The 20,151-nt window shown below is 38.1% G+C and overlaps 1 protein-coding gene across 1 annotated transcript in view; it reads left to right on the top strand.

Annotated features, from left to right (window-relative positions):
• LOC126203461 (protein suppressor of forked) overlaps positions 1-16,029 on the top strand; it is a 149,973-nt gene extending 133,944 nt beyond the window's left edge. The window contains exon 15 of the mRNA XM_049937778.1: positions 14,910-16,029. Coding sequence (XP_049793735.1) covers positions 14,910-15,148 — 239 coding nt within the window. The 3' untranslated portion in view covers positions 15,149-16,029. The remainder of the gene's footprint in view (positions 1-14,909) is intronic.
• The last annotated feature ends 4,122 nt before the right edge of the window (positions 16,030-20,151 follow it).

Here is a 20,151-nt window from a genome sequence, read left to right as displayed (position 1 = left end):
TTTTGGAGACTGTCATGACATCTCACGAGCTGTACATACTGAACACAGGTACTCCCATTCATTTCTGTGCTGATAACTGAGTCATTCTTACCCATCATCCTCTCTTTCTACTATCCAGCCTTCGCAGATGCTGTTCGGTGGGAAGTTATTGGTGACTTTCATTCCAGTGACCACTTCCTTCTCCGCTTCCACCATTACCTAAACAGAAGCCACAAAAATGGATGATCATCGTGGGTAACTGGATGTTGTTCAGCCAGCTCGCTGTGTTTGAACACCGCAACAATGTCCAGCAATGGACAGACCACATTATATGACCATCCAACATCCCACTGACTTATCTATCCCAAAGTCTTCAGGTAATATTATAAGGCAACCAATACCTCGATGGACTGATGATGAGTGTCATTCAGCAATCCAGGACAGGCCCGCTGTGGCTTTTCGACAGTTTAAATGCCCCTCAACAGCCAAAAACCTCACAGCCTTTAGAATTGTGAGAGCCAAGGCTCAACGTATAATTAAGGAGAGAAAGCAAAGATCATGGAAAGTGTTCCTGGACTTCATAAACTGTTCCGCTTGTTCTACAAAAGTATGTGAACCCATCACGATGATTTCTGGTAAACACAGTTGTTAACCAATAGCAGAAGTGCTGAAATGGGTGTCTCCAAACAGCATCCGGAGACACTGCTCAGACTATAGCAGAACATAATGTTTGGAAGGTAGGAGACGAGATACTGGCAGAAGTAAAGCTGTGAGGACGGGGCGTGAGTCGTGCTTGGGTAGCTCAGGTGGTAGAGCACTTGCCCGCGAAAGGCATAGGTCCTGAGTTCGAGTCTCAGTCTGGCACACAGTTTTAATCTGCCAGGAAGTTTTATAGCAGAACATGTAGCAAAGACTACTGCCAATGCCAGACAGGATCCAGCGTTTTGCAGCTATCGTGCAACTGTAGAGAAGGAAATTGGTCTTCAGATCCAACAATTCTGAGTCATACAATTACCCTTTCTCCAAGTGGAAACTGGAATCAGCACTTTAATACTGCATCCACTCACAACCAAATCCAGTATGTGAGGACATAGTTTCTGTTTCTTTCTTGTAAAATTAATATACTTGGAACAATACCGCACTAATTTCTTTGTGTAATATTTGTTGTGATTTTTGTATGCTATGTGAACATTACAGTAACAACACAGCTGCCATGCGTGCATGATCGCATGTATGCATGAACCTTAAAACCAATGCTAAATGTTCAGTACCGATGAGGAAGAGCTCATGACAGACAGAATGATGCTAATGGATGACATATTGTGTGATACATCTTTTCTTATTGGGGATATTTTCGCTGCCCAGATTCTGCTATGTTCACCACTCTGATAGCAGCTACAATAATGAAAATTAAAATCAGCACATTTATTTACAGAGTTATAATAAATGACTAATGTATCAATATACAGGATATTTCCAAAGACGGACAAGTTTCCGCTTTTGCTGTGTGTACATTAACTTGAGACACCACAGAATGTAATGAAATTGGATAGGTGCAAAATCTACTCATTAAGCAGCAGGAGCATGTGTAATAAGATTAACCTTTGTGTGTGTGTGTGTATGCATGAGTAGATTTCGTATCTATCCAGTTACATTATATTTTTGAAAAATTGATTAGTTTTGTTGACAGATTGTAATGAAGTATTCATAAATTTACTTTGAATCTTCACTGTATTTCCCTGTAATGATAAAGGAATATTTAATCACAGAAGGCAGTATGAACAAATACTCCAACAAAGCTCTTGAATTTGTTCTTGAAGCTCAAAAGACCCTAAATAGTTTGGATGTTGCATCAACTGCGTTTTTGGCTAGACTTTCCTGTGTTACAGGCAATCTATTAAGTTGCTGTTGCAAAACTTAATATAGCTAAGCAGCCTGTACTCATTGCTTTTATTATCTCTATATGTTAACTCATTTAGACCAGGTACTTTCTGAAGTCAATCTTGATATTTTTACACCTTAACAGGTAGCGTGAATACAGGAGACAGAGAAGATCAAATGTAGAGCAGTACCACCGAATGAGGAAACATGAAAGCATTAGAGAGATACTCATCGAAATCCAGTGGCAGATGTTAAAAGAAAGGCATTGCACATCATGCTGAGTTTTGTTGTTAAAACTCCAATATCATATGTATACAGTGTGTCCCAGGAAGAATGGTCAATATTCAGGGGTATGACACGAATTATCATTTGAAGCAAAAAAGTCTAGTAAACATGAGCTCTAAAATGCATATACAGTGAAACCCCTCTTTTACACTTTTCAAGGGACTTAAAAAGGTGTAAAATGTGGCAAATAACGTTTTAAGCTGTAAAAGTTATGTATAGGATACCCTCTGGCATTTTCACACTTTATGTATGTGCACGTAATAGGCATCAAAATACTCATGTAGGGGCTTGTTTATTATCTAAAAAAACTGCCAGTATAATGGGAACTGATAATTGGGAAGCAGAAATGTTTGACTCAATTTCATACGTCGTCATCGATGTTTTTGGAACACCTATCACTGTCATTCATTATTTAAATAATGAATCACTGCATCAGTTACATATTTTTTCATGCTTAGCACAATGTGTTTCGAGAATTTTTTCTTGATATCAAGTGCAAATATTTACATAAGTATTTTGTGTGGTGTTAGCATATGTGTTGTTCTGCATCTCTTGAACTGTAGTCGTCTGTTCGAGGTTATCCTATGCTGTGCTTCCTCAGTTATGTAGAAAATCACACACATGCAAACTATCACTCACATTGTTTTTTAGTGTAACATCACAAAAAAGACATATGTAAATACTACACTTAACGAGAACGAACCCCTGAAACACATTTTGCTCAGCATGAGAATATACGTAATTTGTGCTGTGTTTAAACCAAAAGCATCTGAGCAATGTAAACTGAATAAAGGTGTCAACTAGTGCTACAAGCAGCCAAAAGCCGAAACACACTAAATATGGTTCAACAGAGGTGTGATCACAATCACAAAACTGCACATGCGCTGTAGAGACAGTTCGGAAATGGTTGTGATTGGTCATGATACCTTTATTTGTACAAACCTAGTTACTCTTATCAGCCACCAGGCAGGATAGAGTTTGACAGCGGCAGGAGATACAGCACGAATTGTTCCAACTTTTACACATTTACCAGTTTAAATCCACTAAGTAGAGCACCCTGGTGTCAAGGAACTTAACCACATAATGTTTGTAAACACTACTTGATGGCCAACATCGTGCTAGTGTCATTTTACGTCATTTCCCCCTCCCCCCCCCCTCCATGAACATCTTTTCATAAAGCATAAATTGCGGGAAAATTATAAATATGTTGTTGCAAAATCGGTTGTGAATTAACATTGTGGACATAGGAAATTTGACAGGAGTGATAAAAAATGTCGTAAATGGTGGAAACGCAATAATTCCTGGAACATAAAAGTGGGGTTGTACTGTATCTTTATCTTCGTCACAGTGAAACACATCTCTTGTCCTAAACAAGTGCTCACAATGCTTGCCATATGCATTTTAGAGCCCACATTTACTAGGTTTTTTTGCTTTTAATGAGTGTTCCTGTTGTATCCCTGGGACATGCTGTATTTTAGGAACTGACCATGATGGGCATATCGAAGAAATTCAAGCTTGTATGGAGTTGGTGCATACTGTTTGTGAATGAAACAAAAAATGGGGATATGATAATGTTACATCAAGTACTCTTTGTAACACACAGTAGAGATGTAGACATTCTCTGTTCATTGCCACAGTCATGTGATATTGTACTCTTTCATGCACTCTTATGGTAGGTTGGGGTGCTACTGACTCTTTTGCTTACCGAATACCAAAAACCAAAATAGAATGCAGTTGTAGGTCATATAGAGAAGCACAAGTTTTGTTGAACTTACTTTGTTCGGACCACATCTTTGTTTTTGTGACGTAGTGTCTCAACAAGGGTTTGTCTGTTTTTGTCCACAGTGAGTTTTTCTGTTTTGAATCAAGTCAACTTGCACACTATGCTCTCTTGAACTAAAATAGCTGTCCAAAAATTCCACTTGGAAACCTGACAATTGTTTGAGAGAATTTATTAAGATGCAGCGCATAAATTTGCAAGAGGATCAACATTTCACTATACCCCAAATACTCAACAATGTGATGATTTGTCTGGAAAATGTGAAATCCTCAGGGAACTTGTATCTACTAGAAAAACAAGGCAGTTCTGAAAGACTATTCATTGGCAGGAAGAAATATATTGAGTTATTTTGCTACAAACTGCTATGAGATTCTGCTCCAGTGGTAGTTGTTTCTGAAATCATGAAAAGGAAGGTGAAGTAGTACATGAAATTGTTGTAATGTTTATTGCTTGATTGCAGATACCTGCAGTGCTCTTGCCAACCTTGTAAATCTTCATTATCCAACTAGAGTAGCTAAGGACTCAAAGACAGCCATTGGTAATACCTTTATAGAATTGTCTAATGAACAAACCTTTTACTAAATGTTAAAGCTGATTAGGACATTCAATCTGCTAAATATGGGTTCAAGAGGATAGTCAGCAAGGCAAAAATTGATTGTTTTAGGAAACTTCTTGGACATGAATTGGAGTGAAGTGTACAGTGCTGACAGCATGGATGAGAAGTACAATACTTTTGTTAATAATGTCCTTAACTTATTTGAAAACTGTTTCCCCTCAAATCTAACCCAGATTAGACTGAAGTTTACAAAAAAGCTATGGATTGCTCAAGGAATAAAGATACCATGTTAGACCAAAAGAAAACCACATGAGTCAGAAACAGCTCTGATGTAAATGCTATACATCAGTACAAAACATACTGCAAAATACTGAAGGTAGTAATATGGGCATCAAAGCAAATGAATTACCAGATAAGGATAGTCACATCAGATAACGAAATAAAGACAATATGAGATATAGTGAAGGAAGAGACTGGGAGAACCAGAGATGAAAAGGAGCACATGGTATTAAGAGTAAATGATACATGGGTAACAGACGTGTGCAATGTTGCTGAACTTTTCAATAAGCACTTCATAACTGTTACTTAAAAGATGGGATTGTCAGGTTCAGTAGATGCTGCCATGGAATATCTCAGACCAGTCACTACAAATATCTACAATAATATGAATATGGCCTTCACAGCACCAGTAGAAATAATGTTCACCATAAAATCTGTATAATCAAAAAATTCTAGAGACTTTGATAATGTATCAATATAGCTGAGTAAAGAGTGTGCCTCTAAGTGTAGTGACATTTTAAGGTATTTGTGTGATTAATATTTTATTTATGGAACATTTCCTGAATGGTTGAAATATGCTGAAGTTAAGTCTATGTATAAACTCTGCCCTAACAGATCATGAAGGCCCATCGCTGGATCTGATATTGAGGGGCATGTGGCCAGTACACCACTCTCCCGGCTGTCAGTCAGTTTACGAGACCAGAGCCACTACTTCTTAATCAAGTAACTCCTCCATTTGCATCTCAAGGACTGAGTGCATTACACTTGCCAACAGCACTTGACAAACCAGATCATCACCCCTCCAAGTGAAAGCCCAGCCTGACAGTGCTCAACTTTGATGCTCTGATGGGAACTGGTGTTACCACTGCGGCAAGGCTGTTGGCTTTGTGTAAGGAAGGAGATAAAGAAATACCATCAAACTTTCCCTCTAATTTAACTTATACCCACATTCTTAAAAATTTTAGAAAAGATAATATACAGTCATGTTCTTAACTGTCTGACCACAAGTAAAATACTATCCAGGCCATTAATCGGATTTCGAAAGGGTTACAGCATTGAGAATTACGGGCTACTGGCATATTTTGTGATCTGTCAAAGGCATTTGAATGTGTAAATCACAATATCCCTTTAAATCAATTAGAATATTATGTTGTAACAGGAAATGCTGCAAAATAGTTCAAGTCCTATATCTCTGCTAGGAGATAAAGGATGGCAACAGGAAAGAGATGTGTATCAAGCTGTCAGGCATCGGAACAAATAATATGTGGTGTCCACCAAGGTTCCATTCCAGGTCCCTTACTTGTGTATATCAATGACCATTCATCAGTAACATCAACAGATGCCAAGTTTACTTTTTTGCAGATGATACAAACATTGCAGTAAATAGTAAGTCAAGTGCAGCCTTAGGAAGGTCAGCTAATGAAATTTTCATGGACATTACTAAATCATTCCTAGCCAATTCTCTGTCACTCAAACTTGCAAAAAAAAAAAAAAAAAAAAAAAGCCTAAAATATGATGACAAGCAGTTGAAGTTGACAGTATTAAATTTTTGGGATTACAAGTTGATAACAAATTTAATTGGGAAGGGCATCCTACAGAACAGATGAAGCACCTCCATTTGCATAAAAATAAAAAAGCTAGAGTAATATGCTTACTTTCATTCCATAATGTCACATGGGATTATTTTCTGGTGCAACTCATCAAGCCAAACTAAAACTTTCCAAGCCCAAAAACATGCAGTATGAATTATTTGTGGTGTTAACTCAAGAATGTCTTGCAGACAGTATAAGGAACTGTGGATACTAACTACTGCTACCCAATAAATTTATTCCTTAATGTAATCTGTCATAAAAAATTATTCTTTTTTTCACACCAATAGCTCAGTTCATGGAATCAGTACCAGAAGTTAGAAAATCTTTCACAAAGCTGTAAATTCACTTACTGTGATTGAGAAAAATGTCCACTATTCAGCAATACACATTTTCGAAAACATGCCAGAAGCCATAAAAAGTTTAACTAATAACAAAGTCCAGTTTGAGACCAACTCCTTCTATTCCATTTATGAATTTCTTAACAGACCCGATTGATAATGTAAATATTACGTACAATCTGACTTCTGTACAAATTTTGTGCAGTAATGTGATCATTTTAAATAAATGCTTATTTAATTTTTTAATTAGATGATGCATGGCTAATAATTAGCATATGCACATGTTGTTGTTGTTGTTGTTGTGGTCTTCAGTCCTGAGACTGGTTTGATGCAGCTCTCCATGCTACTCTATCCTGTGCAAGCTTCTTCATCTCCCAGTACTTACTGCAACCTACATCCTTCTGAATCTGCTTAGTGTATTCATCTCTTGGTCTCCCTCTACGATTTTTACCCTCCACGCTGCCCTCCAATGCTAAATTTGTGATTCCTTGATGCCTCAAAACATGTCCTACCAACCGATCCCTTCTTCTAGTCAAGTTGTGCCACAAACTTCTCTTCTCCCTAATCCTATTCAGTACCTCCTCATTAGTTACGTGATCTACCCACCTTATCTTCAGCATTCTTCTGTAGCACCACATTTCAAAAGCTTCTATTCTCTTCTTGTCCAAACTAGTTATCGTCCATGTTTCACTTCCATACATGGCTACACTCCATACAAATACTTTCAGAAACGACTTCCTGACACTTAAATCTATACTCCATGTTAACAAATTTCTCTTCTTCAGAAACGATTTCCTTGCCATTGCCAGTCTACATTTTATATCCTCTCTACTTCGACCATCATCAGTTATTTTACTCCCTAAATAGCAAAACTCCTTTACTACTTTAAGTGTCTCATTTCCTAATCTAATTCCCTCAGCATCACCCGATTTAATTTGACTACATTCCATTATCCTCGTTTTGCTTTTGTTGATGTTCATCTTATATCCTCCTTTCAAGACACTGTCCATTCCGTTCAACAGCTCTTCCAAGTCCTTTGCTGTCTCTGACAGAATTACAATGTCATCGGCGAACCTCAAAGTTTTTACTTCTTCTCCATGAATTTTAATACCTACTCCGAATTTTTCTTTTGTTTCCTTTACTGCTTGCTCAATATACAGATTGAATAACATCGGGGAGAGGCTACAACCCTGTCTCACTCCTTTCCCAACCACTGCTTCCCTTTCATGCCCCTCGACTCTTATAACTGCCATCTGGTTTCTGTACAAATTGTAAATAGCCTTTCGCTCCCTGTATTTTATCCCTGCCACCTTTAGAATTTGAAAGAGAGTATTCCAGTTAACATTGTCAAAAGCTTTCTCTAAGTCTACAAATGCTAGAAATGTAGGTTTGCCTTTTCTTAATCTTTCTTCTAAGATATGTCGTAAGGTTAGTATTGCCTCGCGTGTTCCAACATTTCTACGGAATCCAAACTGATCTTCCCCGAGGTCCGCTTCTACCAGTTTTTCCATTCGTCTGTAAAGAATTCGCGTTAGTATTTTGCAGCTGTGACTTATTAAACTGATAGTTCGGTAATTTTCACATCTGTCAACACCTGCTTTCTTTGGGATTGGAATTATTATATTCTTCTTGAAGTCTGAGGGTATTTTGCCTGTCTCATACATCTTGCTCACCAGATGGTAGAGTTTTGTCATGACTGGCTCTCCCGAGGCCATCAGTAGTTCTAATGGAATGTTGTCTACTCCCGGGGCCTTGTTTCGACTCAGGTCTTTCAGTGCTCTATCAAACTCTTCACGCAGTATCTTATCTCCCATTTCATCTTCATCTACATCCTCTTCCATTTCCATAATATTGTCCTCAAGTACATTGCCCTTGTATAAACCCTCTATATACTCCTTCCACCTTTCTGCCGTCCCTTCTTTGCTTAGAACTGGGTTGCCATCTGAGCTCTTGATATTCATACAAGTGGTTCTCTTCTCTCCAAAGGTCTCTTTAATTTTCCTGTAGGCAGTATCTATCTTACCCCTAGTGAGACAAGCCTCTACATCCTTACATTTGTCCTCTAGCCATCCCTGCTTAGCCATTTTGCACTTCCTGTCGATCTCATTTTTGAGACGTTTGTATTCCTTTTTGCCTGCTTCATTTACTGCATTTTTATATTTTCTCCTTTCATCAATTAAATTCAATATTTCTTCTGTTACCCAAAGATTTCTATTAGCCCTCGTCTTTTTACCTACTTGATCGTCTGCTGCCTCCACTACTTCATCCCTCAGAGTTACCCATTCTTCTTCTATGGTATTTCTTTCCCCCATTCCTGTCAATTGTTCCCTTATGCTCTCCCTGAAACTCTCTACAACCTCTGGTACTTTCAGTTTATCCAGGTCCCATCTCCTTAAACTCCCACCTTTTTGCAGTTTCTTCAGTTTCAATCTGCAGTTCATAACCAATAGATTGTGGTCAGAATCCACATCTGCCCCTGGAAATGTCTTACAATTTAAAACCTGGTTCCTAAATCTCTGTCTTGCCATTATATAATCTATCTGATACCTTTTAGTATCTCCAGGATTCTTCCAGGTATACAACCTTCTTTTATGATTCTTGAACCAAGTGTTAGTTATGATTAAGTTATGCTCTGTGCAAAATTCTACAAGGCAGCTTCCTCTTTCATTTCTTCCCCCCAATCCATATTCACCTACTATGTTTCCTTCTCTCCCTTTTCCTACTGACGAATTCCAGTCACCCATGACTATTAAATTTTCGTCTCCCTTCACTACCTGAATAATTTCTTTTATCTTGTCATACATTTCATCTATTTCTTCATCATCTGCAGAGCTAGTTGGCATATAAACTTGTACTACTGTAGTTGGCGTGGGCTTCGTGTCTATCTTGGCCACAATAATGCGTTCATTATGTTGTTTGTAGTAGCTAACCCGGCTCCTATTTTTTTATTCATTATTAAACCTACTCCTGCATTACCCCTATTTGATTTTGTATTTATAACCCTGTAATCACCTGACCAAAAGTCTTGTTCCTCCTGCCACCAAACTTCACTAATTCCCACTATATCTATCTTTAACCTATCCATTTCCCTTTTTAAATTTTCTAACCTGCCTGCCCGATTAAGGGATCTGACATTCCACGCTCCGATCCGTAGAATGCCAGTTTTCTTTCTCCTGATAACGACGTCCTCCTGAGTAGTCCCCGCCCGGAGATCCGAATGGGGGACTATTTTACCTCCGGAATATTTTACCCAAGAGGACGCCATCATCATTTAATCATACAGTAAAGCTGCATGTCCTCGGGAAAAAATACGGCTGTAGTTTCCCCTTGCTTTCAGCCGTTCGCAGTACCACAACAGCAAGGCTGTTTTGGTTATTGTTACAGGGCCAGATCAGTCAGTCATCCAGACTGTTGCCCCTGCAACTACTGAAAAGGCTGCTGCCCCTCTTCAGGAACCACATGTTTGTCTGGCCTCTCAACAGATACCCCTCCGTTGTGGTTGCAGCTACGGTACAGCCATCTGTATCACTGAGGCATGCAAGCCTCCCCACCAACGGCAAGGTTGTGCAGTACGTAAAGAAATAGGAATGTTTCAGTTGGATCACTTTTTTCGCTTTGTGATGGATGGCGTTGTAATAGTCACAATTGTATAAGTACATGGTATCACATAACATTCCGCCACTGCGGACGGTATTTGCTTCGTGATACATTACCCGTGTTAAAATGGACCGTTCACCAACTGCGGAAAAGGTCGATATCGTGTTGATGTATGGCTATTGTGATCAAAATGCCCAACGGGCATGTGCTACATATGCTGCTCGGTATCCTGGACGACATCGTCCAAGTGTCCGGACCATTCATGTCACGTTATTTAAGGAAACAGGAAGTTTTCAGCCACATGTGAAACGTCAAACACGACCTGCAACAAATGATGATGCCCAAGTAGGTGTTTTAGCTGCTGTCCGCACACCAGTAGCAGACAAATCAGCAGAATCAGGAATCTCAAAAACGTCGGTGTTGAGAATGCTACATCAACATCGATTGCACCCGTACCATATTTCTATGCACCAGGAATTGCATGGCGTCGACTTTGAACGTCGTGTGTAGTTCTGCCACTGGGCACAAGAGAAATTACAAGACAATGACCGATTTTTTTGCACGCGTTCTATTTAGCGATGAAGCGTCATTCACCAACAGCGGTAATGTAAACCGGCATAATATGCACTATTGGACAACGGAAAAACCACGATGGCTGTGACAAGTGGAACATCAGCGACCCTGGTGGGTTAATGTATGGTACGGCATACTTGTATATTTGTTTGATTGTGTACTGAAAGACTAATTCTTTGTTTCATCATTTAAAACTGATGAATAGGTAGCTGTGCATTAAACCGTTGCACGTGCAACTAACACATAACTAATAAAGTGCTTTGTTGGGTGTACTAATTCGAGCAAGCACAGAAGGTTAAGGGGAATAAAAAGTAACATGGCAAATTTTTGTGATTGTTTTCATTTTGTTTGTGTGATGATGTCCATTAATTAAAAGCCATTTTAATCTAGCTCTGAGGTTGAATCTGCGTCCAGCACACTCCACATCAGTGTCAGTGTCCTTCTGCTGTTGCCAAGGGCAGGGCCAGAATGGCAGGTGACAGGAGGAGGTGGTGACTCACAGGTAGTGCAGGTTCCGCCAGTGATGTTCCATGCTGGCCACCATGTCACCTCCTCACACCGGCTGCAACCCTGGCCCTGGCAGCAGCAGGAGGAGGCTATAGCAGTGGCACCATGTGCACACCCCAAGGACCATCGCCCCTTATAGAAAAGGGTGAAAAAGGATGTAAGTGGACTCGCTCAGACCCAGAGACAGAGTGAAAACATTCATATAACGGACAAAACTGACAGATACTTGTGTCGGCCAGTTGTCTCACATTAACTGAAACCACTAAAACCTGGAGAGTGACTTGGCTGCAATCCTGTTTCATTCAGTTGTTTCATTCTACTACAAAATCTGATTGGACTAAAAAACAACTGACTGGCCATCGGTTGTTGAAAACAGTCTGTTGTCCCATCCTTACCTTTATGCCTCCTCCTGAGGTGTTTTTGCATTCAATTCTGAGTGGGAGTGAAATGTTTTCCTCATCCACCCATAAGAAAACCACCCAATTCCAACACTGGGCCTCTGTTGCAAGGCTGTCAAGAGAAGGGGTGGGATGTGGCTGAGGGGGAAAGGGGTGACGATCTTCCCACCATATGAAACATCCTGTTGGACACAATTTTGACAAAACTCGATACCAACGTGGCATCACCAATGCATCTTATACCTCACATGAACTTTTGAGCTATGACTTTTTTTTTCTTTGCACGAGTTGACACCTTGCTTTTTGAAGACTCACCCAGCCAAAGGGTGACACTGCAATGTACCACACTTTTGCACCATTACAGAAGTAGGCTGTAGATACCTTTGAGCCAAATTTCACATTTCTGTGTAGAAATGGGGAAAATGACAGGATTGCAAGAAAGTGACCCTTTCAATTTTTTTGCACAGTATACCTTATGTTATCCTAATTATTGCATCTACAAGTGGTTCTTAAAAGTATATTGTTCCCAGTCCGGTCTTTTCCTTTGAACTTAGTATTTGAACTATGTGCGTATGCACGTGACTGTACTGAATATTTAATATTTGGTGATAAGTTTTATATCCTTTTAAAAGTAAACATGCTTCAGATTTTTTGTTTTCACTAAATCCACAACCACAATGGCAGTTTTGTTTGAGATCTGTGGAAGGAACTTTAGCATATCAGTTCTTATTTTGTAAATATTTATTGTGTATTCATGTTTTCTGACATGTTGCTCATCCCTGAGGGTCTCCTCACTGTGCATCAGTTCGAACGAAAAGTAAAATTAATCTAATCTAGGGACACAGGTCTGTTTCCCATTGCATGATTGTTAGTGCAATGGAGTGTAACAAGCATGTGATAGAATTTTTCATGTTGCTATGAATTAATCATTTGCACAAAGGCAAAGGTGGTTTTTTAATTGGAAAAAAACTCCATTTTTAGGACTTAGATGTTTTGTAGAACGGCATTGAATATTCAGGTTTCTGTCCTCTTCTTACCAATTTCAATGCAAATCAGTAGTTTGCCGACTGGCTTGCAGTGTCATACTTAATGTTAACAGCAATTACAGGGAAGAAAATTCCAGTTTGAAACATAATGTGTTATTGCTATCAAAATGTATTAGTATAACATTATAGTTAGGGCGATTCAAATGGTTTTTGTGTGAATATTTCTTGCGTACTTGAAATTATCACCCAGTAAGTTATTTTGACTAATATATCTCACATGTTTTTATTTGCCATTGTTGCTGCATGCTGTGTTACAAACTTTTGTGATTGAACATTATGATCATCTGTTTGGCTTCTATCCTAGCCAAACTTGAAGAAATCACAACTAAGTGATGTGACAACTCAGAGAATTTCATTTGCTGCCATGAAATCAAGTTCAGGGAAATTTTGGATTTATAACTGAAAGTTTCTATGAAATGTTTTGATGAAACAAACTCTCTGCTTGAGCATCCAGATGTATACTATCTGAAAAAAGAATAAAAAATAATTAACTCTGTCCATGACTCAGGAAGGGACGCAGTGAAAACAGAAAGAATGAAAGTATATCTCCGAAATATGTCGTGTTCTGTCAAACCAGTCCTGTATTCTGATTAATATTACTTTCTGATTGACATTTCAGTGAGACAAGTGGCATGGGCCAGCTGCCATCCAATCATTGTTCTTTCTCAAGTGCCACGTGCTTGCTGTGTTACCTGTTTTGTATATAGGATTGTAAGGGATCTGTGATCCCACGAACATAGATATTAGTATCTGACACCCAGGCCGATAGCAGACAGGAGTCGATTGTCGAGTGCTGCAGGAGGCAGTGAGATGAGTGTCGAGTGAGCAGTAGTACTGGAGAGATGGGCAAGAATGGTGGTCGAGTGAGTTGTAAACGGTAAATACACCGGAGTATGACAAATGAGCGCGTCCCCCTGATTATCGATACCGATCTGCGAGTGATATGAAAACAAGTGACAAGTGCTGAATTACGTGTTTTGCGGCAACCGCGTCGGCCAGCATTAACCATGAATTGCAGTGAGGATTGTTGTGAATGTTAACCATCATCATTACGTGTGATGAAGTACTTGAAATCAGCAACCAATAAAAAGATATAACCGTAATAAACGAGTAAGGCGAATGTAGCAACTGCCTCAGAATTTGTGTATTATTATTATAGAAAATACATATCAGTTTGTACATCACAACCTTTATGGTCTTTAATAATAGACAGACTTTCAATCATTAACTATTCCATCTCAGAACAGCCGCACTCGGTTGAAATACCCCTGAAACCACAGCAGAAAAACTGATAGTCTTCCATCCATTAAGCACACGGTCATATAATTATAATAATTAATTGTTTGGCGGCTTCAGTAATCACACAAAACCCAATAAAGGACAAAACGGGGGTGTTTCAGGATGCAGTGCCTTGTTAAATATGGCTGGTTGCATGCCACCTCCTCCACCTCTCCCCTGCCACTAAAATATGTTGGTCACAAAGTAATTTTAATCAGAGTATAAGAATCTAGTTTTTTGGTGCTCCAAATCCGAACAACAAGCAATTAATTAATCCATATTTCATCTAGTATAACACACAGAGACAGTTCATTTTTATCTTAATGTTCATTCGCTTATGGTGTAGGTTTTTTTTTTTTTTTTTTTTTTTTTTTTTTTTTTTTTTTTTTTTTTTTTAATAGTCTCTAATAAATTTGATTCATTGCCAGCCTTTTACTCATTCCATTATTACACATGTTGCATTCACCATCTCAAAGCTAGTAACATAAGATGCAGAGAAAAAATATGGTAAGTACATGATGAATGCTTAGGAATAAAGAGAATATAGGAAGAGAGATATTATTAAATGAAGTGTGCATGGATACAAAAAGTGTGTGCTAGTAGAACAACTAGGTTTCTTGGATTCACTCATGTTTTAGATGTGTTCAGGCACGCAATCTGATCCCAAAAATTTGGCTTTGAAAACCTTATATTTCTTTTCTTTCTTTGCATTTTTCCATTTGTGTTCTCCAGTTCTACTATTCACAGTTTATTTGTTTGAATATTATGTATTATGTTATAATGTAGAACCCACAGTAATGTGCATGTTTTAATGTTTCAGCTCCCCCTCCTATAGCAGATAATGGATGTGATACAAAACTTTTTGATCTAGCAAAATCGGTGCACTGGATTGTTGATGAGAACTCTGAGGGCTCAATCTCCTTAGGTAACCTGTATACCAACAAGAGACGCCGAAGGCTAGGAGCTGCAGGTGGAGATGATAGTGAGGACGATGATATGACTGGTGCTCCACCAGTGAATGATATATATCGTGCCCGCCAACAGAAACGTGTTAAATGACATCAGGCACCTTCGTATTTATTGGACATTGACGAATGATCCATGTGGATATGAGCAATGCGAAACAGTTCTGGTTCAACAGCACACCTGATAATGACCGTGCCATTCAGAAAATTTCATACTGAACACAACTTTATCAAGTAATATGACTGTAAACCGACTTATGAGTCGAACAAGGTACTGTTCTTACCCATAATATTGTACCATGTGTAACATTTACACCCTTCAGTTACTAATTTTGATGTAAAAACATGTTGCTTCACATCGGGAAGCAATGCAAGTGTATTGTCTACAAAAACAAATGTTATGGTCACATGTACTTACTTTTAAAACAAGATAAAGAAGGCAGTGCTCATTAATTATATCATACTTTCGTTAATTTCACGTCCATTCTGAACAATCAGTAGTATCATCTCTTTCAATAAATAGGACATGAATCATTCACACAAAACATGTGTAAGAGTTATGCTAAGAGATGAAATGGATTTTAGCTACTGTGTGATAGTCCGTTTGTAATTTTACAAAAGAACTGTAAAATATATAGTTTATAGAAATATTTTATGACCTTTTGGCTTGAAGTCGTGTCTGTTATATGTTAATAGAATGTGTGTTTCCAGTAAGTTCACCATTTTGTGATGGTGATCAGAGGTCTAGGTGCTTGAAAAGTGCATTTCAGTATGTTGTGACAGTATTTGAAACTATAGATATTTCAGTTCTCATGAGTCGCGTTGCTCTGTAAATTTTGGATGAATAAGAACGTCTGAAAAGTACAAGAAGAATTTGTAGTACAATAAGCCTTTTTATTTTAAAATATTGTTGACTCGTTTTGATACTTGTATATAGTTAATATCATATAAACACAAAATAAATCAAATGAATGAAACTATGTATGATTTGTAGTAAATACAAAACTTTTAGGCTACCATGCTTATTGAGTTTTTTGTAAATAAAGCTGTTGGTCATAAATTATAAATTTTTGTTTTCACTGTTACATATTCCATTCTTATTTATTTATTTATTGATCCATCCAAGGCAATATAAATGCTTTGGATGTTGTCAACACACAAATGTACATAATACAGGCGCATTAATACAAAGGCTATTCAGAAAGTAAGTTCTGATCGGTCGCAAAATGGAAAACACTGTTAAAAGCTTTGCACAGATGTGTTGGGCGGTGTGTCTGTTATGCCTGCCAGTTGTCGCACATTGCTCCTTTCAGTTCTGAGTGCACAGTGAGCATATAAAGATGCCTAGGAAATAGGATCTCCCACCAAGTATGAGGGCCTGGTGAAAGATTTTGCCTGATGTCATGCAACCCACGTAATAAAACTGTCATGCGGTTCCTTCTTCATGACAACTCTCAGCCACAGTCTCCAGGGGCTATGAAGCTGACCCCTGCAGCATTTTCGATGGGAAGTGTTTGATCACTGACAGTACAGCCCGTAACTGGCTGTCCTGTGATTCATCTCTGCACACATGCTTTAAAGACAACATTTTGGTACAGTAAACGAGCTGTAGACCAGCATAGAGGATTGGCATAAAGCATCATTGTCAACAAAGGTTGCATTTCATTTCAGTTAATCCTTGACAGTGTAAAAACACTTTTCTAGCACATAATTGTTTGGAGTATTCCTGAAAGCATGTATGTCTTTGACCACTCGTGGAAATTTGTTGTATAATTTAATTCCATTGAATGACACATTATTTTGGATATTTGTGTTGTTTTTCCTAGTGAGGATGGTGACTTTACCTGGTCCTATGTTCACAAAGAGACTTTTTCATTGGGTACTGATCTATGTCTTTCTTCATGTGGATCACATTTGCAAAATATATTCACATGGAACAGTCAGAATTCCCTTAACTCCACTTTTTTTTTTTCAAATTATATCCCAAAAAATAATAATTTTTTTATCAATGAAAAACATAATATAAAGAATGACATTATGTGCAGACATATAAAGACAGCTTTTAAAGCTAAAAAATAATGTGTTACAGAAATTTGAAGATCACCAATAATAAAATCCCCATTATACTCATGAAATGGACTTCGACTAAAATATCCCGAAACTGGAAGTCAGTTTATAGTTTCTATGTAAATGTGAAGTCTAATCATGTATTTCACAATGGTTTTTTGTGAACATAAATCTTGGAGGAGCTGACAGGAGTACAGTGGATGTATTTACCAGGTGTACCAGTATGAAATGAGCATTTTTTTGTGAAAATGAAACACTAATTTTGAATTGAAAAGTAAAAACATTTTATTCAAAGTACTGACCATTGCTTTCTATACATTTTGACTACCTTTCTGGCAATTTGTGGACACCACGCCAATAGAAATGTTCGTCTTTTGAAGCAAACCAATCAGACGCCCAATTTTCGACTTCTTTGTAGGAATCGAAGTGTTCCTCAGCCAATGCGTGTCCCATTGATGAAAACAAATAGTAGTCAGAAGGGGCCAAGTCTGGTGAATACGGCGGGTGGGGTAGCAGCTCCCAACCAAATGTTTTGATTGTATCCTGAACCAATTTTGCTTTGTGTGCAGGTGCATTGGCGTGTAAAAAAATTACTTTGCCATGTCTTCTGGCCCATTCTGGTCTTTTTTCGATCAATGCATAGTTCAAATTGATCATTTGTTGTCTGTAGTGATTAGTATTCACAGTTTCACCGGGTTTTAGAAGTTCATGATACACCACACCTTTCTGATCCCACCAAACACAGAGCATTGCCTTCTTGCCAAATCGATCTGGTTTTGCAGTCAATGTTGATGGTTGTCCCGGATTAACCCACGATTTTTCTCGTTTAGGTTTCTTAAAATAAATCCATTTTTCATCGCCAGTAACAATTCGATGCAAAATTGATTTTCTTTCATGTCTTTGAAGCAAAATTTGACAAATGGTTTTTTGATTTTCCATCTGTCTTTCATTCAGTTCATGTGGCACCCATTTTCCACACTTTTGGAGCTTTCCCATAGCTTCCAAACGGTCAGAAATTATTTGTTTTGCAACATTTAGCATTGCTGCCATTTGCTTCTGACTTAAAGTATCATCTTCATCCAATATTGCATGCAATTCGGCGCCTTCGAACTTTTTTGGTGGTCTTCCACGTTCTTCATTTCTTACATCAAAATCATTATTTCTGAACCTTTGAAATCATCTTTTTATTTTTTTGAAGATCTTTTTTTAAGTTGCCTGAACATAGTCAGGATTTTAAATTTCTATCAAAATAGCAAAAACAAAATAACTCAAGAGTTTTAAGTTAAGGAGTTAGACACTCAGTGAAGTGAGGAGTTCCTTTACCACTTGCTTATAATTTGTGCAGCCATTTTTTTGTAGCTTAAGCATTGCTGGTATAGTCTGTTCATTTGTTCCCCAGAACCTCAGCCCTAACTACATCTGCTTTCATGCCCAGCAATAGATTTCACTACAATATTGTAGTTTACCTGTGATCCTGCTGCTGAATTACCCAAGCACTGAATTATTAAGTTACACAATTTGAAACATGTTAAGAATAACAATAATAATCATAAACAAAAAAGGATTGGATTCCAGTGAATAGTTGATGTAGGTGACAGAAAAAGGTTTAAGTTGTATGTACTGGTTTATTCAGACAAGACAACTGAAACTGTTAAAATGGTACTGCGCGGAGTGGCCGCACGCCATGTCACGGATTGCGCAGCCCCTCCCACCAGAGGTTCGAGTCCTCCCTCGAGCATGGGTCTGTGTGTTGTTCTTAGCATAAGTTAGTTTAAGTAGTGGGTAAGTCTAGGGACCCATGACCTCAGCAGTTTAGTCCCTTATGAATTCACACGCGCGCGCGCGCACACACACACACACACACACACACACACACACACACACACACACACACACACACACACACACTGTTGAAATGGTGGTCCTACAGAGTTTCACTTAATATTCAACAAAATTAATGATTTTCAAGTGCAGTAAAACTTGCGTAAACAGAGTGGTAGCAGAGTCCCGATAAGCTAAGTATACGTCACTGGTCTGTAAAACAGAGTCTCTGAGACTAAGTCCCATGTCACTTGGAAAATTTATAAGTATCAGCAAAAGTTAAAGTATTTTGGCCTCTTGCCTCCCAGAACTCAACATTTTATCTCATTCAGGTTGTCTACCCAGACCTCGATGTCCCTTACAAAGTCTACGCCACCCTGAGTCTCATCATCCTAATCTACAACATGTCTCCTCTCCAGAGTCCCTATATATAGTTCCTTTCAAAACTGCTCCACAAATCCTTCCTAGCTTCCCAGAATCAATCGTAATGCTTCAGCACAAAACTGCTCACACAAATAACGTGCATTCCCCCATAGTTACTGCAGTGTTTTACTTGGAATCTAGTAAATGAGCCACCATTTGCTTAATAACAAATTTACAAAGTAGACACATGTTTTAAATGACTACTCATTATCTTAAAGTTCTACTGATACCAAAAACTATTCACTGTTTATAAAAGTTTACTCATAATTACTTTATTATAAGCATGAATGCACTTCTTATTTGATAAATGAACTTTACAAAATGTTTTGAGTATATTAATTAATGATCTTGCCCTGTTCTATTGAAGCATCATTTCAAGTTCAATCTGCTGATAGCATCACATTTTGTGGATAATTTGCGATTTGTAAGTTAAAATTGCTTTTAATGAGGTATAAGATGACTTTATTACAATATGAGTCTTGCTCTGCTGCATTCATTGATGTACATCTGTGGTGGAGTCAATAATCTGACACATTTCATTAATAAAGCTATAAAAATGACAGTAGCTCAATAATTATAATAGATGTAAATGTGATGCATTTTGAAATGCTAGCTGTAGTGCTAGGTTAACATCCCATACCTTGCTTATTAAGATATAATGTGATGTTCAGCAGTTATTAATTTTCACTGATTAATTTGTTAATATATATTTTTACTGTTGACATCTAATTCCTTTAGTTTCTTAGGTATGCACAATATTAATATTCCAATAGATGCATCTCAGTG

This window comes from Schistocerca nitens, chromosome 9, assembly GCF_023898315.1.
Source record: "Schistocerca nitens isolate TAMUIC-IGC-003100 chromosome 9, iqSchNite1.1, whole genome shotgun sequence".
NCBI classification, from domain to species: Eukaryota; Metazoa; Arthropoda; class Insecta; order Orthoptera; family Acrididae; genus Schistocerca; species Schistocerca nitens.
Note: the sequence above shows the minus strand (reverse complement) of the source record. Positions and strands in the feature narration are given on the sequence as shown.